At 27.3% G+C, this 26,124-nt stretch overlaps 2 protein-coding genes across 5 annotated transcripts in view; one reads left to right on the top strand and one right to left on the bottom strand.

Annotated features, from left to right (window-relative positions):
* The window catches only part of LOC108755577 (facilitated trehalose transporter Tret1-2 homolog), a 37,905-nt gene extending 16,598 nt beyond the window's left edge, over positions 1–21,307 (bottom strand). The window contains exons 1-2 of one of the 4 annotated variants that reach the window (XM_018498667.1): positions 21,279–21,307; positions 20,192–20,258 (exon numbers count right to left, since the gene is read on the bottom strand). In XM_018498667.1, the coding sequence (XP_018354169.1) occupies positions 20,192–20,230 (39 nt within the window). In that variant the 5' untranslated portion in view covers positions 20,231–20,258; positions 21,279–21,307. Of the gene's footprint in view, positions 1–6,964; positions 7,326–7,807; positions 8,218–20,191; positions 20,400–21,278 lie in introns of those variants that run through there. The other 3 variants (XM_018498664.1, XM_018498665.1, XM_018498668.1) reach the window with 3 other exon arrangements.
* A 2,598-nt stretch (positions 21,308–23,905) lies between these two features.
* LOC108755583 (facilitated trehalose transporter Tret1-like) overlaps positions 23,906–26,124 on the top strand; it is a 12,269-nt gene continuing 10,050 nt past the window's right edge. Inside the window, exons 1-3 of the mRNA XM_018498682.1 lie at positions 23,906–23,947; positions 25,553–25,688; positions 26,002–26,124. Of these exons, the coding sequence (XP_018354184.1) occupies positions 23,906–23,947; positions 25,553–25,688; positions 26,002–26,124 (301 nt within the window). The remainder of the gene's footprint in view (positions 23,948–25,552; positions 25,689–26,001) is intronic.

The raw sequence follows: 26,124 nt of genomic DNA, 5'->3' as shown, positions 1-26,124 counted from the left end.
AAGTGCCCTGTACACTTATATTTTTTTCAAAAATAAATGAAGAAACATTTGATTAAAGTATCCGAGAATGCACACCTGGAGTGTTTTCTACACGCCAGCGTCAGAAAAACGAAGCTCACATTGCAGTAGTTTATTTTACTGATCGGGAATCAATGCTCACTTTTCGATCAAAGTTTAAGGAACATAATTCATATAGCAAATAGCGTGTATCACGCATTTATTCATAGCAGTAATCTAATGAAATCTTCTGGAGTGTAAAAAACACCCCAGATGACCATTTACATAATAAAAAATTTTAAACATAAAAGAACATATATTATAATTTTGAAATGTAAAATATACAAGTTAAATAGTATAAAATAAAATTATAAATATTCATAATATATTTGTATATAATACATAAATAATAATGTGTAACTGTAAAAGTTAATATAGAACAAAAGAATAACTATTGTTTAAAAATATGTATGCTTATATATGCATACAAAATAGCAAGGGCTACATATAAAGTTTGTACATATGTACTTATTATAGATTATAGCTTTTCCAAAATGTTTATTTTTATTGAAAAAGGATATGTAATTTATACTTATATGTACAATATGCAATAAATAATTTGTTTTAATATAATAAATAATATTTAATAATTATTAATAAAATAATAAATCATTAAAAATGGGAAATATAATATAAAATTGAATTATTTTTAGTAATTATAGAAAACATAGCATTAAAAATGACTTTATATGACAACAACTTAGCCTTACTTTAAATTATTTAAGTTATTATAAAATAAATTTTACATAATATATTTTATTAATAATAGTCTTTTTTATAAATAAAAGTCTAATTTTTTTAATAATAGTCTTTACGACATTTAACTATACAATTTCCTAAAAAAACTCTTCTTATAAAAATGTTTTGTTAACTAATCTTTATTTTTTGTAAATACTGTCACAATAAGCTATTTAATAATAAGGCTTTTTCCTTTTTTTTTGGTTTTTCCATAATTTTTTCAGAAAATGTTAATTAAGTGTTCTTACATAATGTAATAATCCTTACATAAAAATGAATTATGAAACAATCACTAACAAATAATATATCTTTAATATAATAACTTTTAACTGAAGTATAAAAAATATCCCAGCTGATCAGTTACATAAAAAAGAGGCGTGAGGATTATCCTCAGCGTGCGCGCATATCACCACATATGCATCCTCATATGAGGACGTGTCTCTTTGATCCATGTAAGACTTACTATACATGACCCGCACGAGTGACATCACTCAATTATGAATCTCATATTGGTTGCATGCATGAGACATGCATGCAACAGAGGTAACGGTTTAGCGGCTATATTAACATCTGCATCATAGGCGAAAAGAGGGAGGCAAGAAGAAGCATTTGACGTTATTATTATTATATTATTATTATTATACTATATAGGGATATCCGAACATAGGTACTGTCCGGTCCCAGTGACTGGACATGTATTAGGTTGTTCGAAAAGTAATTTCGTTTTTTCTTATGAAAATGAAAGACGATTTTCAATCAGACGCGTTTCAAATGATCATGAACGGTCGAATTCGATAAATTTAATCTCTCAGCGATCTCACGAGTTGTTATTCGCCGGTTTGCATCAATTAATGCCTTATTGTATCTTTATCAACTTCAACTGGCCTTCCAGAACGTGGTGCATCTTCAACATCAAAATTGCCGGATCGAAATTTTGCAAACCAGTTTTGGCACTGGCGTTCTGTCAATACATCTTCTCCATACACATCGGATAATTTTTTCTTGCTTGAACAGCATTTTTACCTTCTCGATAGTAAAAAAGTAAAATATGCCGAAAATGCTGCTTTTCACTTTCCATATTTGATAGGGCACCAACCAAAAACTACGTAGAATCAATCGAACTTTTTTCACAAGCAAGCCTTGCTATATCAGCTGTCAAAATATATAATGATTATGCGGCTTAAGTGTGAAGTTGGCTGTGAAAAAATACAATAAGTCCTCTGTTGAGAAAAAATGAAATTACTTTCCGAACAACCTAATACATATCTATGTCTGGACATTTATATAACACTTTATTTATTTAAATTAATGTTAGTCTCAAATACTTTTTAAAACGTAATATTATAATTTAATTGTAATCTTTAAATGCAATTAAATTATAATACAATAATAAAAAATTAAAGCATTTGAGAGATTAATAGTAATAAATTTTTGTGTATCTAGACACATAGGTATATACATGTCCAGTCATTAAGAGGTTTATCTTACATGCGTATGTGTGTGTGTGTGTGTACACTACTTGTAAAACACAAATTTTACCTTTAAGAATGGAAAAAAACTTTAAATACAATTATTTTTTATGGAATTAATATGCAAGCACATAGAGTTGCTTGAAGTTATACAAAATTTTAATATAAATTTATGTTGTGATAATTTTGTTGCTGAGTGTATATGAACATAGAGTAATTTCGGCCGCACCTATCAAAAACTTAATTTATTAAGTATTATTTACTATGTTTAAAGTAAACAAACTCTCTCAATAAAAACTTTGAACTGTCTATTATTATGAAAAAAATATTGGAAATCCGAAATACTTATATTTTGTATTAAAAAAATGAATTTTTTTAAACCCTTGTATTTTTGCCATATATTCCATAGGGGTGGAATATATGGCTACTCATAGGAGGAAAGGGGATATGTGCGGCTCATGAAAAATTTACAAATAATGCATATAAATAAGTCATAAAATGACACAATAACTTATAAAATGCGTTTTAATAAAGTTTTATTAAGGAATTAAAATGATAAATATGTATATAAAGTAATAAATAATAATTACAATCTTTCCACATGTATTACAAGTGTTATGACATGAGGTATGCATTTCAAGTAATGCGTTTATTGCATTTAGTGCACTGAATGCAATGTTCCTACTTTGTATACTTTGGGCATAAATCCCGCCCGTTAAAAATGCCGTATATCCCAAACAGGTGGGATATACAAGACAACAAACTAAACAAAGAATACAAGAGCAAAGTACTTATATTTTGTTATGCAACATGCTTTACTATTCCTCTACACTCATGTATCACGAAATAAGTCTTTTGCACGTCCTACAGTAATCATTTATGATGGTGCTACTCAACGCGTGTGACAAATCCATTGAACTCACAATAATTTCATTAATATTAACAGTAAGAAACTGAAATCGTAACATAATACTAATATAACATAAAGGCATGTAACAAAGTAGTTGCGGAAAATTATCCCCACTCCTTCTATTTTTTCTGACTTCTGCGGCATAAATCCCGCGGCGTATTTGCCGCAATTACCCTATACGCATGCAATAATAAAAGTTTGTTTTTTATAACTGCTGGACGATACCAGATGATTTTTTTAATTTTTATAAAACTTTTATACAAAAAAGACAGATCTAATATTTCAATGTTATTGGAATATATGCGAATGTTTATTTGAATATAAATAATATATATGTATGTGTGCGTGAATATATCGTGTACTCGCGGATTGTATTTATGCATCTATAATGCTATTTTAAGTATCATACAAAATAAAACATAAGTAAATTACACTTATAATTACTGAGTTAAAAGATATAACTTGCTACATATGCAAATATATTAAGCTAAGATAAGCATTTTTATTGACAGAAATAGTGTGCTCTCAGTGCACATTAAACTTTACTGTTGTACACAAATCGTCATACAAATGTTCAATAAAAATATAGAAACGAATTAATGCGAAATATTCAATACATTTTATTGTGTTATTTGATAAAATACTCGTTGGGCATTTTATCAATTGGAATATCTCACCTTTACATTTAGATTAGAATAGTGTACATATTTAATGTGCACTGAATGCGCACTGATTCTGCCAATAAAAAACGCTATAAATATTTCGATATAAACTAGATTCATGTAGCTAAATATTAACTTACATCATTGGGAATAAGAATAATAATTGATAGATTTGATAATCTTTAAAAGTAGAGATAATCTCTTGAAAAGTGAAAATGCTTGAAAAGTAAAAGTAAAAATCATTTTAATTGGTCCTCAATAAAATTATTTTTATATAAAAATATGTCCAGTAATATTGCTGAGAATTAAGTGATGATCGAATTTACACGAAACCCAGCAAAAGTATCTAATTCTTATTTTAATTATAAATTTTATATATATTTACATTGTGTAAATGGATGTATTTATAAAATATTAGTTTAGAACAATAATTTTAAAAGGATGCAAGAATTGTTTTACCGATCAAATATTATTAATTTTCAAATTCTCCACTCTTTTAATTGTATTTACAATTTAAAAATCTTTTTTTCAGTTAAAATGTAGAATACAAAAATACAGCGTGCAGATAACAATTTTATACGAAAAACGAAAAAAATTGAAAAATTATGTTTTGTCATTGATTTCTACATACTACAGTCGACTCGTGATAACATGTGCTACATAAGAGTTTTAGACTTTGTACGTTTGAGATAAGCTTAAATCGCACTAGAGATTACATGAAAATATAATAACTATGCTTGTAGAAATAAACTAAAAACTTTAGTATAAGAAGAGGAAGAAGAATTCAAAAATTTTATTTGTATGTACGAATGAAGTCGGTGTAAAGAGTAAAACAGAGCAGCAATTGTAACTAGCAAATAGGTGCCGAATCTTGCAAGAGATAGTGCTGCAATATATTAGATAAAACCAGATGTATGCATTTAAGTGAGATAAAACGATAATATCAGAAATGAATTAACGGTATCAACATTTTTATTTTGGAATTAAAAAAATCTGTAGTAATACATTGATTAAGTTCGATCGCATTGCTCTAGTATCTTTAAGTGATAAAACTATCTCTTATGCGCGCGCGTAAAACGGATTTAATGTTTTTTTTATTATATATCGAAAACTATTCAAAGTATCAAAAAATGTTTCATACAAGTTTTATAATAAAATTATTCTATTTATCCATGTAAATAATATTTAAAAAGAATTATCAATATATAAAATTCATATTTTCAAAATTATTTCTTAATAATATTATTTATGTACTTGCCAACCCTGCGTGCGTGCGTGCGTGCGTGCGTGCGTGCGTGCGTGCGTGCGTGCGTGCGTGTGTGTGTGTGTGTGTGTGTGTGTGTGTGTGTATACATACGTAAAAATAATGTTATTTTTACAAACATTTAATAAGTATTACTTAATAGTTACAGTTTGGTAATATTTATTAAATAAAGAATAGAATTTCAGAATGCGTTTTGTCCAAAAATTCATTTATTTAGTTAGAGGTGACATAGTGTTGAAAGACTCATATCATAAGCTACTCTGAGATATCCAGAAAGCATTTTTTCGTTATTAATTTATATGCTGAAAAAACATAGACATTTCGGAATGCATTATGTTTTTTTTAACTAGAAACAAACAAAATGCATTTGTTTAACATTTTTAGCAATTGCTTAACAATTTTGTTTAATATTTCATATCCTACTGATTGGCATATTGTTATTTTCCGTAAAGTACGTAATTTTTTCATGTGCATAGTATCTTTTTTTCTCGTTTTCTGAAAATTACAAATTTTGGACAAAACGTATTTTGAAAGTCTGTTCCTCAAATATTTATAAAAATAACATTATTTTTAGTTGTATTAACTAAACATTTGATTGGCATATTTTCTCTATATAATTTAGTATAGCTGTTACTAGACTCCAAGAAGTCAACTACTACTAAAAAAACATACAGTGGTTGCTAATTATAGCAATACAACATTGCTAGCATTGCTATTGTATTGTTAATATTGTTATTCTATGTATTGCCATCAACTGCGCAATATTGCCAAGTATTGTTAATGTATTGCTAGCACATTGCTAGCGTATTATTGCTAGTACTGCTAGCATTGCCTGTTTCATTATTATACTGTCATAATATATTTCTAAAGAAATGTACATTGATTGATAGTGATTGACTCCTTGCCACACTGATTTTTCAGTGTACGATAAAGAATAAAATAAACGTGCGCATTATAAACAATCATGCATACCTATTCGAAAAATTCCCGTGTGCAATAAATCAATTGTTTCGGGACTTTGTGAGATTAGAATGGTTCAATATTATTTACTTTACAAATATTAACACGCAGAACAAAATATCTTGTCTTAATGTAGATTGAGAATCTTATAAAGTTAGAGGGAAAAATGTAAGAGAAATAAAAAATAATGTTTTCCTTCTTATTTAACATAACAAATATCCAAAGTATATAAATTTAATTTAAACTTTGTGTGCAGCATATTAGAATGTCGCGAAGCAGATGCATCTTTTTACAAAAGTTGGCACTACTAATACTGACCGTTACAAATATTAAGAGTTCTTACATTACCTACAGTGTTCATAAAACTCAATTTTACCCTACACAAGATCCTTATTCGCGGACCACTACAATTTTTTAAAACGCATCATATTTCCATTTTAAAAAATCTACACTTTATTTTATCATTTTATGTTATTACTTAATGTTAACTTATAAATTGTTAATTAGATTTTACAAAGCATGATAACACACTGTCATAACGATGCGCTTTAGAGTTCGTTGAAAATATTTCATGCAATTTATATACACTATATAACGTTAATTACGTCACACTTATCATATTTATCACTTTATCAGTCAGTTACATTATGTACCGGGAGGCTCAAAATAGTTTATATTATTATGTTATTATCATCTTCGATAATAACATAATAATATAAACTATTTTGAGGGTATATTGAGTTCCTTATTGTTAATAAAACGAATTATTACGTTACCATCTGGTATCAGCCTATTCGTAATTTTAATGTTTGTTAGATTTATTCGTTACAGTCTATATTCTTATTATTATTATACAATTTGAAATTTGGGTTTATATTACATCTTGCTGGAAATATGTACATACCTTGATTTCCATGCACGTTAATACATACACACCCTCATTGTTAAGATTTGTTTGTCCATTCGCATTATTAACATGTTCGTTTGCATTTTTAATGTCCTTGTATTCATTCGTATTGTTAACATCTGTTTGTTCTTTCACATTATTAGTATTTGTTCGTTCGTTCGTGTCATTAATACCCTCATTGTTAAGATGTGTTTGTCCATTCGCATTATTAACATGTTCGTTTGCATTTTTAATGTCCTTGTATTCATTCGTATTGTTAACATCTGTTTGTTCTTTCACATTATTAGTATTTGTTCGTTCGTTCGTGTCATTAATATCCGTGTTCGTCATGGTGTCTCCTTCTATTTGATTTTATTTTCTGATAATTAAGCGTATCAATTAAATAATATCACGATCGTAACCTATTCGGTGATTTTTCCTCACAAAACGTTATTTGCAATTTTAGAAAAAGATATCAGTCTTTTTTTATCTTCGTTACTAGTGCTACCTTTCACTCTCTCTTTGTCGCGGTTTAATCTTTTATCTACATCATATATCTACAATATTCGATTCTAGTATTTATCTTGATAATAAGATAATCTCGATATTACATATTGAAAGGTACTTTAAACCATCATAATTATTAATCGATTGCTTACATTTAAAAGATATAAGAGTGTGAAGTGATTTGGAATTTGATTGAAAAGATGCGAAAGCGTTGAACGACTTGAAATAAATTTAACTACTATTCCGTTTAGATATGTCGCGGAGTTTTTTAGATTGCATCTCCCTCTTCCATTTTTAATATTTTTTGTCTAGATATAATATCATCGTATACACATACAATAAACACCGACTTACGTTGAATTGTTTATTCTCTAAACTGTCTGTTTATATAACGCCTTCTTCGATCTTTAAAGAATAACGCGTTTAACTTGCAACTAGCGGTTTTATTGTTTTAAGCGATGTTTTCAATATTCACCAGATTGCTCCGGACAATTCTAAAAGATATCTACAATTTTTTGAGCCGTCTTTGTCTTAAGATCTGTAAACGTATACGTCCAATGCTCGCTATTATGTCCGAGCGATCGTCTTCATCGTAACAAGTTAAAAAATTTTATAAATCTGTCGATATAATTTTTCTACGTTGCACGATCCAGCTTCTTTTAAAATGTTCGAAAATATTTCTCTTTGTGCGTGTATGCCTTGGGAAAAATCGTCCAGTATATTCCAACATCCGCGAGTCTCTCGATTAGCGCGAGATATAATAAGTCTTCGGATGTAGCCGCGGTGATCAGAGCTAACTGGGAACTCGTTATTGACTGAGAACGACGTACGGAATTTATCTGCTACACCCGGTCACGTTCTCCACTCCGGGACCATTCTCGCAGCATGATGATCCGCTGTATCGCTGAGCAATACATACGCGAATATCAAATATAAAGCGTGTATATATTTCTGTTACTGAGAATTTTGTATTGATAAGAAAGAGGCTATTACGTAGAAAAACAATCGGGGGATCATTGATAATTGACGGGTCGCAAATTGATGTGACAATGTTAAATCTGACAATGTAATTAACAATAATAGTGACATTAATGATAAGATTGTAATTTATCAAAATGTCGTATGGTTTTGATTGAAAGGAAAAGAAAAACGAAATGCATAATTCGGTTATATCAAAGAAAAGAAAGTGAAAGGAAACATGATTGAAGTTAAGCAAAATTTAATAAATTTATAGATTAATGATTATGGTTAAAAGTTTAATTCTTGATTATAGTAAACGATTAAAACTCTTTAGTTGCCTTTAACTAAATCTTAGATATTACTGTTGTCTTAGGTATTATATGTATATTCGTAATAGCAATCGCATCTTTTTAAATTTAAAATTCATTTCTTGATTTGTTTGTATTTTCTCTTTCATATTAAATCTATAGATACTATATATTAATTAGATTATAAAGCAATTCAATAATTTTTGAGCAATTAATTATTTTAAAAGGTTATGTATAATTTTATATTTATTCTTTTTGTTTTAACAATTAGAAATGTTAACAAATTTAACTATTTCAATTTGATTAAAATAAAAATATCTCTCCGTGTTTAAATCAATCAACAATATATAATAGATGCTCGAAAGTATCAGATGCGATTGCATTTTTAAATCATACGTTTTGTTATATGTAGCGAATAGAATTTATAATATGTCATGCACGTAAATATTTAATCTGAAACATCTGTTGAATCCACAACTAAAGTGAAAGACTAATTAGTAAGGAAACCAAAATTATGCTGTAAAAATCCCTTTTTAAGCGCCTAAAATATGCTCTATAAAATTAAAAGAATGTTCTAAAAAAAGGCATATATCCCAAAAATTATGCTAAAAAAATTCCTTTTTGAGCGCCTAAAATATGCGCGTAAAATTAAAAGAAAATACTCTAAAGAAAGAAATATATGCATTTAAAAATTATTTTTTATCGTACAAATTTTCAAATTATTAATTAAGTTTTTACACTTATAACAACAAAATAAAATAAATTTGATAAAATGTGTTTACATTTTTAAAAAATTTGATTAGTCTTACGGGGCATTAAAATTAAACAAATGCATATTATTTATTATAGTGACTCTAGAGAGAGAGAGAGAGAGAGAGAGAGAGAGAGAGAGAGAGAGAGCTTTTGATGTATTATATGACACAGAAATATAGAAGATTGAACATAAAAGCGCGAAATCTTTTTCTCCTTGTGATTTTTTTGACATCTGCACACCAATGCATCGCGGCGTGTGAGTTGTTTATCTAAACAATTCCTTTTTCAAAAATATAAAATATATTCTAGCATATTTCTGATTGAGAAAAACTTATTTTAGAAATCCTATTTATTATTATATTATAATAGAAAAAAATTAATCATAAACTTAAATTAGAAAACGATAAAATATACAATAAAAGTAGATAAAATATGTAAATATTGTACACGCGTGGCAAAAATATGTTTTTATGTATAAAATATGCAAAAATATGCTCTTATGTATGAAAGATGCAAAATATGCTGTAACATAGGGCTCAAAATGCATAACTTCTTATGAAACAAATTTGTATTTAGTTTCTTTCTTTATTAATCAAACAAAAAAAAACATGCCCTGTGCATATTTTGATTGCCCTACTAATTAGCAATCGGCGTGAGATTTCAATAAAACTTGATGCTTTGATTAATTCCGTATTACAAACTTATCGTATGACTTCTAAATTCTTTCCGGTCTTATTTGCGCTTCAGTCGTGCTGACATTGACTTGCGTAACTTCCTCGAACGAGATATATATTGTAATTACCACATAACATAATTCGACTACATGACATAATTTGTATCATGACATATCCGTTAATTTAGTGTTGCTTTTTAAAATGGGCACCCATTAAAAATATATTTGACGATAATTACATTGCTGTAAATTGTATATCGTCATTAATGCCATCTTACATACATAATTTAAGTAAAGACTGATTTCCTCCTCTATATCTAATCTTTAGATAAAAATTATAATGTATACCAGAATATATTTAAATTTTTACATTAATGAAAATTCAATTCTATTTTTTTATATTTGATCTGCTATACTAGTAAAATTACAACATAATTTTATGTTATAATTTTACTAATATAGCAGATCTTACTCTATTCTAGCAAAATCTATAAGTTATTATGTAGATACCAGAGAGATTTATTAAAAGTGCTAATTGTTGTTATTTAATAGATATAATATTGCTAACTATAATTGTACAAATTATTTTGCTATAAGAACGAATAAATTTTTATTTTATTATCCAAACTTTTTTGTTGCGAAACAATTTGGTTACATAAGCAAAGTATAACTGAATATGTTTTTGTGATCGGTGATCGCCACATCTAATTCACGTCAGTATAATGTGTAGTTTCTAAATATCTAATAGTAAACTATCATTCTTTTGGCCTGACAAGAGTAGATATAGATCAATTGATATTTGATGATCGCTCGACAAGGATGGCTATTGCCATACACAATGTGGCGAAAAGTGCATGTAACAACTTTTTATTGCAGTGCCAAGGGATTCGCCTATTACTTGCATGACACATAAAATTAATAAACTATGATCAGAAGCCAAAATTATTAGATGCATAACTTTTGTATCTAGAATAGAGCAAAAACGGAAAAACTTGAAAAAAAATTCGCGAGAAGCAAGAGCTCCATAAAATGTAAAACAACCTAAAGAAAAAAATAAAACTAGAAATAAAGTGGAAATAATAGACAGATAAATATAAAAAAAGTAAATTAATAAATTAAAAAGTTAGTATAATAAACAACGTATTACAACGCAGAGAAAAGTCCAGTCAGTGAATGTAATAAAAATATAAAAGAATTAAATCCAATAAATAAATAAATAACATAAAGAATACTAAATAAAATAAATAATTTTATCCAGCATTATCGTTAGTTTGTGTTATAATCAAACATGTTATCGCGCTTAAATGATACTGGATACAGAAATATATTATATATCATTAAGGCGAGCAATCAAAAAATATAATATACATCTTTATCTATTTATAAGTAGTATGCAATAGGTCTAATAATTGCCGCTTTATACAGATGATCGAATCTTCCTTATGAGAAAACACGTCATCTGTTAAGGGAACCCTAAAGACGATTATAATCATAGTGTAAATAGGATTTACACACAGACGATTTACGTATCACTGACACATCATCATATACATAATAAATGAAAAGTAGTACATCTCACGCACACATAATACACATAAATATTCGTATAACAGTAACGTTTTAATTAGATGTCTATGTCGAATTCGAAGAACTCCACGTTATTTCTTTGTGCAAATTATTAATCTGTAGATTATTATTTCGTAATTACAAATTGCACAGCTTTTATGTAACAGCTCTAGAATACCATATTGGACTAAAAAATAATGAAGATCTCAATTTTGAAATTCTTTGACGTTCTTGGCTAAATTACACCTCAGACACGTATTAATGCATATACTTTAATTATAGTCAAGGATTTTCAAATCCTTTTAAAAATCTAGGAAAGAGAAAAATTGTAATTGTTGTACAAAAAAATATATGGTTTAGTTGGTAATACAAATGACTATAGGACCTTCGCAAAGCGCATCTGTTTGTTTTATAAAAAATCAAGTTTTGATTACTATAACAAATTTCTTTTGTCGTAGTTTTGTCGTGAATTATGTGAGCAGTAAGTAAGTGGTTTTGCTTCAATATAGAAAAAGTATTTGCTAAAGATATATTATATTTTGCTTTAATAAATTAACGTTATTCTAAAAAGAAATATATTCAGTAAATTTTTTTTATTAACGCAACAGATTCTGCTTTAATAATGAATTTTAGAATTAATTCTATTAATTAAATTTAGTTGCTGCCAGTACGAATATGCAGTATTTAGTAGTGATAATTTTGCCACAATTTGCCACAACAGTGGAATTATTTTTCTTGGTAATCTACAATTACAATGCTTGAATACCCAAAGTGATAAGAAATGACACTTGTGGTTTATAGAAGAACACCGCATCTTACGTCATTTTCAGTATCTCCTATAAGTGACAGTATTGCCATTGTCACGAGATATCGTAAGCAAATAAATGTTAACACTTGCAAAACAGATCTCAATCGCAAATGTAATTAATAATTAACGTAAGATGTAATATTTGCCAAATATATTTGGCCAAAGTCTGCTAACATTTGTATAAGTGGTATTAGTTACAAAAGACTTTTATAGATGAATTTAATTTTACCAGCTGCTGTCCTTTTTTTACCATTCTGAGATCATTTAATACGTGGCGACCTTGGAATGAGATTATTGTTGTGCTGCGTATTATTGTATCTCATTACTTTTTATTGATGACTCAATATATAGTAGTGTTTTATTCAGTAGTGATGTATACAAGGTGTTTGGTAAGTAACGATAAAACTCTCGCATAGGACTAAACTAAAGGAGTCGAAAAGTCCTCTACCATTTTGCAATTTTCGCAATAGTTAACAAGATTAATTACTAAAAGTTACCGAATATCGGTCTTCAATAATTTTTTTCTCAAATGCTGTCAACTTTTCAGAAAAATTGCAAGAGACAAAAATATTGTTCATTTTCTTTTCATAGAACTCTATAAATTTTTTAAAAATTTTTTATCAACTTTTTAAAGGTATTAAATATGGTATTAAAAAATTCTGAAAAAATTCTAAAAAAATTCTTAGAGTTCTATGAGAAAAAAATAAACAATTTTTGTCTCTTGCAGTTTTTTTGTAAAGTTGATAGTATTTAAGTAAAACATTATTAAACACCAATTTTCGGCAATTTTTAGCAATTAATATCTTGTTAACTATTGCGAAAATTACAAAATGATAGAGAACTTTTCTTCTCAATTTAGGCCATTTTGCCCCTGTGCGACAGATTTATTGTTACTTTTTAACATCCTGTATGTACCTTTAAAGTAGGTTTCATATCCATAGAGACTGAAATCTTTTTGAAAAATTTATTATTTTAATTTCTCTATAGATTGAAATTTAACATATTTTAAATTTTTAATAAATCGCTTTCTTACTTTAAAAGTGACAACTTAAAACACTAAAAATAGATTTCTGGATGTAATTTTCATTATTACAAATAATTAAATAAATATTATTCTATCAATCATCAAAACTGAATTAACTTACAAATATAATATGTAAGTGAAATATTATTCTATCAATCATCAAAGATAAACTAACAGATATGATATAATAATAGGAATAATTGTAAACTTATGACTCATTTTGATACAATTATTCTTAAAAAAGAATAGAATCTGGAAATTTTATAGTTTTGCACAACAATCAATATTATAAAAATTAAGAATCATAGAACGTGAAAATATTGAAGACTGATGTATCTTCGATAACTTATCAAGATTGTTTTAAGTCTTTAAATTAATAATAACCAATTAATAATTTACAATCTGATATCTATCGCGAATTTATAGGACCAAGAAACTACAGCTTGAATTATATGATAATTTCATTAAAATTTATAGTTGTATTCTTTTTACTATTGTAATATGAATTTATATGACAAAAAAAATCACATCTTAAATTACATGACAAGTCTGGTTATTTTTAAAATATGTATATTTTAATTGTAAAAATATTTGTGACTACTGAAAGTGACCAGATAGTGGTCAAAACGCTTATAAATTGTGTATGATTAAATATTTAAAATTATATGACATTTGCTAAAAACATCCCACGTTCTGGTTGCATGCTTCTCTTACTCAATTTGTTTAACCTACTTTAACTTCATGAAAAATCGGAATTATTATAATTTAAAAAATTAATTACACGCAACTATAAATCAAAATTATTATTCAAAATTATCAAAATTAAAAAAGAATGATTTTTAAGAATCATAAAAGATAACAAAAATAATAAAAATGACATCTAATAATAAGAATATATTCTTTTTTTATTCGCTATTATTTAATTACTTAGATAATATAGAAAATTCAAAAAAAATTTTTTTTTATTCCTGACTTACAAAATGAATTTTTTTTCTATCCCATTTCTAAAAGTATTCCTAAGTGTCCCAAAAGAATTCACTTTTATGTCATTAATTGTGAGTTCTTTTTCAAAAGATATCCTTTTTTAATCTAAATAAATTTGTAATAAAATCGAAATAACTGTAGATAGTATTCTAACGCTGGAGTTCTAAAGCTATTCATTTTATACTTTTTCTGGAATCGAAAAGTTAAATAGATCGAGATTATTGAAATGTTCCGAAATACAAAATAAATATTAATTAAAATATATTTTACGACAAAAGTGTTTTAACAAAGAAAATATTTTAAAGTATAAATCAGTTGTTAAAAGCATATTATGGAGTGTTCCACAATTTTTTGTTAAGCGCTTTTGTGTAGATAGAGCGGACTAAACTGAGTTGAAAAGTTTTCTACCATTTTAAAATTTTTGTAATAGTTAACGATAATAATTATTAAAAATTGCCAAATATTAATCTTCGATAATTTTTTACTCAAATATTATCAATTTATAGAAAACAATAAATGACAAAAATTGTTTATTTTCTTTTCATAAAACTCTAAGAATTTTTTCAGAATTTTTTATTACTATCATCGTTTTAACAGAACGTTTTAATGCTGCATTTTTTATTTTTATCAACATAAAAAATATTAAAGATATGAAAAAATTTTTTAAAAATTCTCGAAACTTTATGAGAAGAAAATAAGCAATTTTTGTCTTGTCATACTTCACTTTTATTTAAATGAAATTTTACTTTTATATTTAAATACATATAATTATGTATGAATATGTATGCTTATACAGGGTGTTTGAAATTAAAATGTTAAAACTTTGGGAGCATGTAAAGAATTGATAAATTAAGAAAGAAAATCCTGTAGAGATATGCTCGTTTTTACTTCGTTTTGGAGAAAATCGCAAAATAGGCAAAACGTGGTTTTTATTTTTGTACTTTTTCATTTCTCATTCACATAGTATTTACTTGCTTAATTAGATATTGTTCAAAATGTTTGACCTCTCGTCGCAGAACCCATACACGAAAATCATATCAGCATATTCAACTTTAGAATATGTACACGGCATATTGTGACAGGAGTAATTCTCGATGACTTCTGACGAGTAACTGACCAATTTACAGGAAAAAGGCAGAAATGTAAACAAACAAGAAAGTTTTCATCTAAAAACGAAATTATTATTATTGTTTTCGTGCACGATTTCAGTGACGATAATATTTCAGAAGCAGTACGAGAATAAAGCTATTACGTTTTGTTTTTTTTTACAATTTTCTTCAAAACGAAGCAAAAATAAACATATCTCTATACGATCTTTTTCTTAGTTTATCGATCCCCTACACGCTCCCAAAGATTTAACATTTAAATTCTAAACACCCTGTATATGTAACACATAATTTGTATGTAAATTTTTTATATGTATACCAAACATTATTGCAAAAGCTAATTTCTATTATGCTTGCAGCAATTATTCTCAAGCACGATACAATTCTAATGGCAGCAGATCATGATTTGTAACGGAAATAATTTTGTACAAGGATATTGTGACTAAGTCAAAAATAAATTTTTTTTGAACCCATTACGAACAGAAAATGAATTTCTTCAATTTAACTCTGTAAGAAGTCCTTTGTTAATTGTCGGAAAGGAATTCTTGTTAATTTCGAACAAATTACGTTAATTCAAAGAAGTCAAGAAAATGAATTCTTTTCGAGTTCCAATGGATTAATTGTTCTTTCTGGGTAATTTACAATTTTCTGACTTAAGTTTGACGTGAAGAAACATGAAATTTTTCTATCGAGCGTTTCTTTCAAAGATATCGCTCAATACAATTTCAATACAGTTTCTTCGCGTCAAACTCAAGTTTGCAATAAAAAATACATGGTCTATTAAAAATAAATCGATTTTCGGTCTAAATAGCCGTTTCTGTTTAAAATCCAAAATATCACCATTCAGTAATTCGATAATTTGATTTTATTATATTCCTAATTTATTTATCAAAATTTTCAAAATTTTTAATTACAAATCACTTCTCTCGTTTTTAAATAAATAATGTCTGGAATGTGTATAAGAATATATAATATTGTATATATAAAAATATATATTGTAAATATATATGTATATTATTAAATGTTTAATTATAAATATACACTTCAGGTTTAGGTAATGTCTATTTCAATTAAGTACAACTAATTACTATATTCTTCTTAAAGTAGTATAATACATTCTAACATTTGAATTACAAAAATCTCTTGTACGTCATTGAAGAAGACGATTTAATAACAATAATGCTAATGCCGTATAATTATAACAAAAGAATATAATGAAAGAGACACATGTTTATGGTTGAAACATGTATTAACTCGGAGATGTTCTGTGTTGGGGATTGACACGCGCATATAAATTAAAAGCGATTAAATACAACTCGCTTTAAGACAATAAGTCTGTACGTAATACAACATGTGTTATTACAGTGTTATTATAGAACTTTCAGTACTTGCGTAAGAGAGGATTAAAATTATAATATTGTGTACGCACGTCATATATGACACACTGATCTTCGGACTCCGAGACCGATCGGCAGTATCATTCACTCGTGAGACCGATTGGTTCTTGACGAGATGGAAAATTGATGCAGCATATGCGTTTAAATTTTGCTATCACCAAACATGAGATCACAATAAAAGTTGCCAGTTCATTAACAGAAAAGATAATGATCGTATCGCTATTATTATCTATAACACTGCTCAACAAAAATTACTGTTGCTAAACATTAAAATGAGATTAATAGTCCTTTACAACTTTCTGAATGCTGTCCATTCTGCACAGAATTTGCAGCAATATCATTGTAAAATCTCTGTAATATTACTGCAACATGCAATGTTGTTAAGACTCTTTCAATCCTCAAAGAAATTTTTTTAGTGTCGACAGCAGTTAACACGTTAATAAGCGACATATCAGTTACTAGTGACTGACAATATATCTTTTGTTCAGATCGTGTTAGTCATTAGTGATTGATGATAGAAAATTTTAACATGTTAAGCGCAAAGACTGAATATAAATAATTAAATGCGCGAACAAGAAAAGAAAGGAATAGGCTCGGCGCTTAACGTGTTAATAAGATATTCATGTTAAGTCATGGATGATTATTAAATAGCTTTCAATTATGTTAATTTGTACTTAAAGATTATCTAGACTGTTAAATATGAAAATTTAAAATCATCTAAATTTAAGCCTCTAAATTTTAGCGTAATCTGAATTTGTTTTAAATTCTAACATCTGCCATAATGAATTCATCATTTTGAATTTGTCAATTTTGACATAGGATTTATATGGACGTTCAAAAGACTATAGGAAATGATTAGTCTCGTTCTGGTGTTTTTTTGCGTCAAACATATGTAATTACAAGATTATTAAATTTCATCACTTGCAATTGCGAGATTATTAGATTTCATTATCGCGCTTATAATCGCAAGGTTATCGAGCATTAACTTCATTATCACTCAATAACCGCAATAAATAGTGCAAAAAAAGTTGAAGTATGATGTCAATCCTGAGTTTGCAGAATTCATTTGATTATTTGATATCTTTTTAAGCTTTTTATTTGGACATTCACTTATGAGTTAAAAATTTAAATTAATTTCTGGCACAATTCAGGAGGAAAATGTATGTTCAAAATACAGGGTAATAAAAAAGTCCTAGACTAAAATATTCAAAAAATAATACATTTGAGAAAAAAAGTTTCATATAAAAGTTATATGATTTTAATAAATGCTTCAAACAGAGATACCCATTTGACTTTGAACGCAAGTGGAAGAATTTTCAGTCATGTTTAAAATTTCAAATAAAAACTCCTATTTTTTAATATTCTTATAATTAACATGAAGATCTTTTTAAAGATGTTTTAACTATACATATAATATTAACTAAAAGTATTAGTCAAATTAATCGATCAAAATAGATTAATATCAATCAATATTATTTTAAAAGCTTTTGTGATATGACAAAGTGTCTCGTAAGTTTTGGCCAATTGCTTTTGTGTAAATAGAGCGGACTATACTAAGTCAAAAAGTCCTCTACCATTTTGTAATTATCGCAATAGTTAACATGATATTAATTGCTAAAAATTGTCGAAAATTGGTCTTCAATAATTTTTTACACAAATACTATTAACTTTACAGAACAACTGCAAGAGACAAAAATTGTTTATTTTCTTTTCATATAGCTTTAAAAAATTTTTCAAAATTTTTTTATCAACTTTTTAGTACTGTACATATTTTCTTATTTTTACCAACATGGAAAAATACGTATTAAAAAAATCTTAAAAAATTCTAAAAAAATTCTCAGAACTTTATGAAAAAAAAAAAAAAACTATTTTTGTCTATCGCTGTTTTTCTGTAACGTTGATAGTATTTCAGTAAAAATTTTTGAAAACCAATATTTTAGCGATTTTTAATAATTAATATTTTGTTAACCATTGCGAAAATTGCAAAATAGTAGACTTTTTGACTCAGTTTAGTCCGCTCTGTTTACACAAAATCAATAAATCAAAAATTACGGAACACTCTGTATATTAGCGCGTAAATTTGAAACTAAAACAGAAATGACAAATAATTTGGTTTATAATGGTTTTATGCAGCAAAATCATCATATTTTTCTCTCTTAGTATTAAATTAATAACTTTTATGTATTCTAATATACTTTTAAATGAATATTAATTACTGTATATTAATTATTATATATTAAAAATTTGATTTAATTCTTAATTAATGTTATTTTCTCATCAGATTTACAAATGAGTACAAAACATAATTTTACATAAGAATCAAGATTAACAAAAGAATTTAATAACCTTCAAACCAATAAGAAAATTGTACTCAAATTTTACATATTTAAACGTAACAATAGAATAATGTATGAAATTTTTATATTTTTGGTAATGTTTTGAAAAGTATACATTTTTAAAACACTAGAATGAGGAAATTTCTTCTGGTTAAGTATTTTTCAAGGTATGAGTTAAAACAAAGTTCAAATACTGCCAGTATTATTATTATCCAACCTGTTTGATTGACGATAATAAAAGTTTTTGAATGTTATTCAAGAACATGATCTTTCAAGGCCATTAGTGATTATTTTATTTTCACTTTTACGTAAAAATGAATGTTAACTATTATCTCGAAAAATATTTAATTAAAAGGAGTTTTATTGTAGTTTACTTTAAGTAAATTTTAATGTCAACTACAAGATTATTGAGAAGTGGGGATTTCTATTAAATATTTGAAAGTTAACTTTATAGATCTTTAGAGAGCTTCTCCATTACTTCTTTTCAAGGTCAAATGAGTGTCGCAATTTAATGCAATTCATTGGAACCCTACAACTTTTGTATAAAACCTTTTTTTCTCAAATGCTTTGTTTTCAAGACACTTTACTTATCCGAGCTTTTCTGTCTGTTTATTAAAGTTTGTGGTATAAACAGGTTTAGATTGGTTACTGTATACTTCTTAAAAGCACAAAATTATTTTTATATAAATTTGATATTTCTTACATAATATATACGTAAGTATGCGTAAGTCAACTTTTTGACCAGTCATACAGCGATCCATTGAAATACTCTTGATCGTATTATAAAATAAGAAAACGTGTTTTAAAAAATTTGTTGACCTACCTGAATAAAATGGCCGCATTCCTCTTTGAGAGAAGTCATTTTTCCGGATGTTAATACGCATGTACAGCTAAAATAAAACCACTTTAATGAATTAGAAATTTCCACTTTAACAAAATCCGTGTATGTATTCCTTAACAGTTCATTATCAATTTTATGTACTTTTTGCAGGATTTATTAGACAAGAATACGCTCTATTTATCGATAAAGAATACGCAGTGATACTTTTACCATGTCGATAACAGATTATTATTCTCAGGAATAAAAATATTGTTCACGTTATAGTAGCACGTAAAAACTGAATACACTTCAAGATCAACCGTTATCGCTATCTATCAACGTTATCGATATAAAAGACAATATTTATTGGCTGCAGAGTTATTTGGATTGTCTTGTGATTTCTATGATGAAAGCGCGTACCAAAACTGACTTGTGTAATCACTTGACGTTGCTATATGAGCGCCGCAAGTGAGATTTGCGATTATTAGATTTGGAATGTACTTAACACCTTACGAGAGATATTTGTATTTGATAGATGTGAATAGTAACTTACCCGTTATACGTTACCCAGTGAGAAATGACAATGGAATCAATGTTAAATCGACGTAGAATTAGATGGTTTCGACGTCGAATTTGATGATTTTGACGTCAAATTGTCATTAATTTGATGTCGATTCCATTGTCATTTCTGACTGACAATGAGTATTGTTGTATATGATTTTAGCTTGAATCAAATTCATAATTTTTCTTTCTTAAATTCAAATGTTTATCTTTTATTTCATTATTGACCAATTGACTTACTCTTGGACCTTAAAAAACATCTTTTTAAAAAAAAAATTTACGCGAAGTGCATAAAAAAAAGTGTTGAATATATTTCTCTTAATCAAAAAACGGATATGAAATGAATGTAATTAGCTAAGCATTTCACGCAAAATAAATAAGATAGACTAAAAGTAATTAAAACTGTCAACTGAATTAAAGTGAAAAAAATACTTAAGCGTTGCCCGGATAATATTAAAACGTAATATTCTAGGACTAATATGTTTTCATAGTATGGAAATTATTTGCGAATTATTAAAAAGATTATTACATATAATATTTTGCAGATATATACAATACGTGAAACAATAATTCAACAAAGAAGAGATGTGCGTATTTTGTTTTTCACACAAAATTTGATACAGATTCTTTGATCCATTTTTTGGAATAGGCAAAAATCGAAGACGAGCCAAAACACGTGCAAGCAAAGCAGCTGTCAAAAATTAACTGAACATTCAAAATGGCCGAACTTGTCGGCATAAGTGAGAGACATGAGTACCAACATAACGCCACAAAAAATCGAAAATCGCATATACGTAACCCGCGGAAATTCAAAATTCACGATACTTTTTGAACAGACCTCGTATATGTATATTGCAGGCGAGTTAGAGGAGAATGAAGAAAATTCAACGATGAAAAGCAATAACCTGTCACAAGTTGCTTCAAAACCTGTAAATATAGAAAATTTGGAGATAAATGACATGATAGGTCAAACAGTGGCTACCGTAGGAGAGCATTAGAACCCCTCTACGGAAAAGACTGTTTCCGAGAAAATCTCTAAGCTTTTAGGAGAAGATCAAGACTAATTGAAGTTAAAATTTATGCTGAGTTAAAAGATAGATGATAAAAATGAATACAAAACGATTTGCCGGAGAGCAATAAGAAAGCAATTTTAGAAATTTATCCAAAGAAAGGAGATCTTTTTTCTGAAGCCCCTAAAGTAAATTTGGAAATAATACCTGCTTTGACAGAAATTGCTAGCAAAAGGATCAACATTTTGTCGAAACACAAAATTGTATTGGATCGTCGATCTCAGCATTAGCAGCAGCAATATTCATATTGTTAGATGTACCTGAGGAAGACATAAACTAGAAACAGTTTATATAATATTTTTGTGATGTAGGCCAGCTACTAATGGATGTGTATCATCAGCAATCGCTGACGAGAAAAGCATTCATTACTCCTCTGATGAACAAGGCTATTAAACCAACTTTAGAAGCAGCCAAAGCGGATCAAGTGGGTTATATGGCGAAAAATTTAGTAAACAAGTAATGGAGACAAAATCTCTATGGAAAAAGCCTGTACTAACATTAAAGCTCCCGAAAAAACTACGAATTCACGGAAACCTTTAAGAACATGGAAACGCAAAATTCCCACCAGCCAAATATCGACAGATGGGCTATCAAAGATACCAACAGGGAGCGTAGAAAAAGACGATTTGTTTCAAACCCTAGAATCAAGAAGCGACACGCTCATCGGAGAAGTCCAGCAATAGGACGATAAGCCGATCTTCATCAAAGAAGTAACAAGAGAAACAAATATAGCAGGTCGCTTGCGTAAATATAGAGAAAATTGAACAGCTATTACGTCAAATAAACGTATTCTAAAGTGGTTAAAAAAATGTAAAATTCCAAAATATAAATAATAAAGAACATACAGCCACAACAATAGATGTTAACGCAAGTCATAAATTTAAAATTCACAAATAAATAAGTAGATATTTCGGTCAAGTTTTAGTGAATAAAGAAGTTTCACACTTCATAGATATATTATTTGAACGTCTTCTGCACTTGATTCCTACTGCCCGTATCTTTTTCAGTTCTTTGATATTAATATGTCTTGATCTTTATAATAGAGAATAATCTATTTTAGCAAGACAATCTGTTTTATTAATTAGTATAGTTCAGAGCTTCTTGTTTGTCGCTTTTTTCCATTAAGATTTAACATAACTTCAGTTTTGTCAATCTGTGAGTGACTTACCTTCAATGTGATTTTGTCTTTTTTAATATTGCTGATGAGGACCAAAGAGAGTTGAAACGTTTAAATATAATAAAGAAAACATTGTACAATTGTCTGAGTAAATATTTTCGATTAAAAAATTTGGCGCTCACATATCTGCGCTGTTTCTCATTAACCTGCTTTTATTGCTATGTTAATTATATTTAAAAAAGATATTTAAAAAGTGCAAGGGATCCCTTATATCGTATATTGAGAGATATGCATTATTATTCAGTATGACAAATTCTTACGTCATCAGTGTATTAAATACTACAATTAACAAAAAATTTCGAGTATGATAAATTCTTTGAGTTATCGCATAATTACGTCGGTAATTATGGCATTGGTCATCCATGAACGAGTTCATATTTTACAATAATTTATGTGACGTGGTTAGCTATTACTGCAAAATATTTTTACTTTACTCTTTTCCTGATAACGTTACTCGGAAACGTTAAACAATTGCATACACGTAAAAACAGTGGATCAGTTCAAACATTACTTTCGACGATACAATAAGTCTAATTGAAAACTTTGGGATAATTATTATGTATTTTTAATTAGAAGTTTTCGATCGAAGATTGTTTAACATACACTAGATATACAACACATTGTCTATAAAATCGTATTTTTAAGTGTGCACGTTATAATAAATAACAGTTAATACTTCGGAAAATATACAATTAAACATGTGAAAATGTCAATTTTGAAATTGTCTTAAATATAATTTTGAATCACAACTTTTATTCTTAATGAATTGTTTAAGAATTGTCTAATAAATTATTTATGTTGTAATTTTATGGATTATAGTGCAATTAGAACATAAATAATAATAATAGAAATACTTTGTGTTTTTCGCAAAATTTTTCCAGAGGCAGTGACAATATGGTAAATATAAAAATGTATCTAGGATTGAATGTGCGAAGAGAAGTGCTTTTTTTGGTACGTAAGCCATTTAAATGTTCAATAAAAATAATAAGTATTTAAACATATTTAATAAAAAGAAAAAACAAAGATTTTTCTTTATTTTAATGTAAGTTAAGACAAAATTTCTATGAAAGAATTTTTTATTAAAATTCCGTAAGATTAAATTTGTACAATTTTAAATAAGAAAAAGGGTAATACATTTTGACATAACAAAAATAAAGACGATAATAATATCATATTTAATATCTAAAATACATCAAGTAATGTGGTTTAATAATAAAAATTAAAAATACATGTTAAGAAAGGCTATGAACCAAAAAATAATATAAATGTGTAAATAAAAGAAACAAATATACAATAATTATCATGATCTAAAACAAACGTCATTTCGAGCCCAATAGGGTCATTCTCACAATGTTACATGTAAACATATTTAAATAAAACAGATCAAACTAAAATGACAAAATTCAACTAAATGGATCAACTAATAAAATTATATAAAACAATAAATTGCCATCTGTAAAATCGCGTCCTGTCATTATCAAGCTGTTATTACATCTGCAACACTATAGCGTATATTTTAGATGTCAAAATAATAAAAGTTTTTATTGGTGTCAAAGTGCGCAAAGTATTAACAAGTATTGTAAATTAAAAAATTCAAGTTAAAATCTATAAAAATAGTGAGACAAACATAATTACATTAACATAATATCTAAAGCAATGAAAAGGCGAGAGTAATAAGTATTATACATATTGATATTGAATATAAAATAATAAAAGTCCGTCTATAAGATTCATACATATAATTTGATGTTATAGTACAAGTTACCTTAGAATTACAATGTTACAGTGTTCAATGATTAAAAAAAATCTTTCACATCTGTATTAATACAAAAATTCTTCTACCAAGACAGCATATTTAATTCGACGTTGGCAAAAAAATACAAAATTTGGAAGCAGTATTGCGAAGAAACTTTTGTCGTCTGGCTGGGATACATAGAGTGAAGGAATCGTTGAAAAAATGGAAGGTTGGAAATAGTTTGGAAAGGGAAACAGGAAGGGGAATAAGAGGAACTTTCCTCTTGTTTCCTTTTCCAAACTATTTCCAACCCTCCACTTTTTCAACGATTCCTTCACTCTATGTATCTTATTGCTCTCGCCTTTTCATTACTTTAGATATTATATGTTAATGTAACGTTTGTTTTCACTATTTTTATAAATTTTAACTTGAATTTTTGAATTTACGATACTTGTGCACTTTGACACCAATAAGAATTTTTATTATTTTGACATCTAAAATATACGCTATATTGTTGCAGACGATATCAGATTGATGACAGGATGCGATTTTACAGGCAATTTATTATTTTATATTATTTTATTAGTTGATCCATTTAATTAAAATATGTCATTTTAGTTGATCTGTTTTATTTAAATATGTTTACATGATAAATATGTTAACATTGAGGTTGACCCGAAACGATGTCTGTTATTTGTTTTAGATCATGATAATTATATTTGTTTCTTTTATTTACACATTTATATTGTTTTTTAGTTCATAGCTTTCTAACGTATTTTTAATTTTTAATATTTAATTTCTATGCATATAATTTTTTGTAGTTTCTTCACATCATTATTTGCAACTTGACTCAAATTAATACAGGAGCCGCTATGGGATACTCCTCTGTAGTACTTCCGGTATTGACAAGTAATATGTCATCGATAACTATAAATGAAATGGAAGTACCTTTATTTGGTAATTGTTTTAACACAATTTCAGTATTATTTATTTACAAAATATATCTTTATTAACAATAATAACTGTTATTACACTCATTGTTAGTCTGTGCTACACACTCAATATTTGAATTATAACTAACAACAAGAATAAATAATCTGCTCTTATTGTTATATTGCATAAATTTATATATAAATACAAATAGAAAAAATATTGTCATATGTATCATATGCATATTTTTAAAAAATGATGAAATATTTTTATAAAATAAAAAAATATTGTTTGTAAAATGCACTCATTTGCACATAATATTGGAAAAATTTTTGTCTAGCTTCTATTGTATCTATCACCCAAATTATCGGTTGCCTTTTATGCCTTATTACCATGAACTATGGAAGACGATGTACCATGATAGTATGCGGTATAAACTTTTCTTTAGGATGGATCTTGATTG

The sequence above is a fragment of the Trachymyrmex septentrionalis genome, unplaced genomic scaffold, assembly GCF_001594115.1.
Source record: "Trachymyrmex septentrionalis isolate Tsep2-gDNA-1 unplaced genomic scaffold, Tsep1.0 scaffold89, whole genome shotgun sequence".
Lineage (NCBI taxonomy): Eukaryota > Metazoa > Arthropoda > Insecta > Hymenoptera > Formicidae > Trachymyrmex > Trachymyrmex septentrionalis.
Note: the sequence above shows the minus strand (reverse complement) of the source record. Positions and strands in the feature narration are given on the sequence as shown.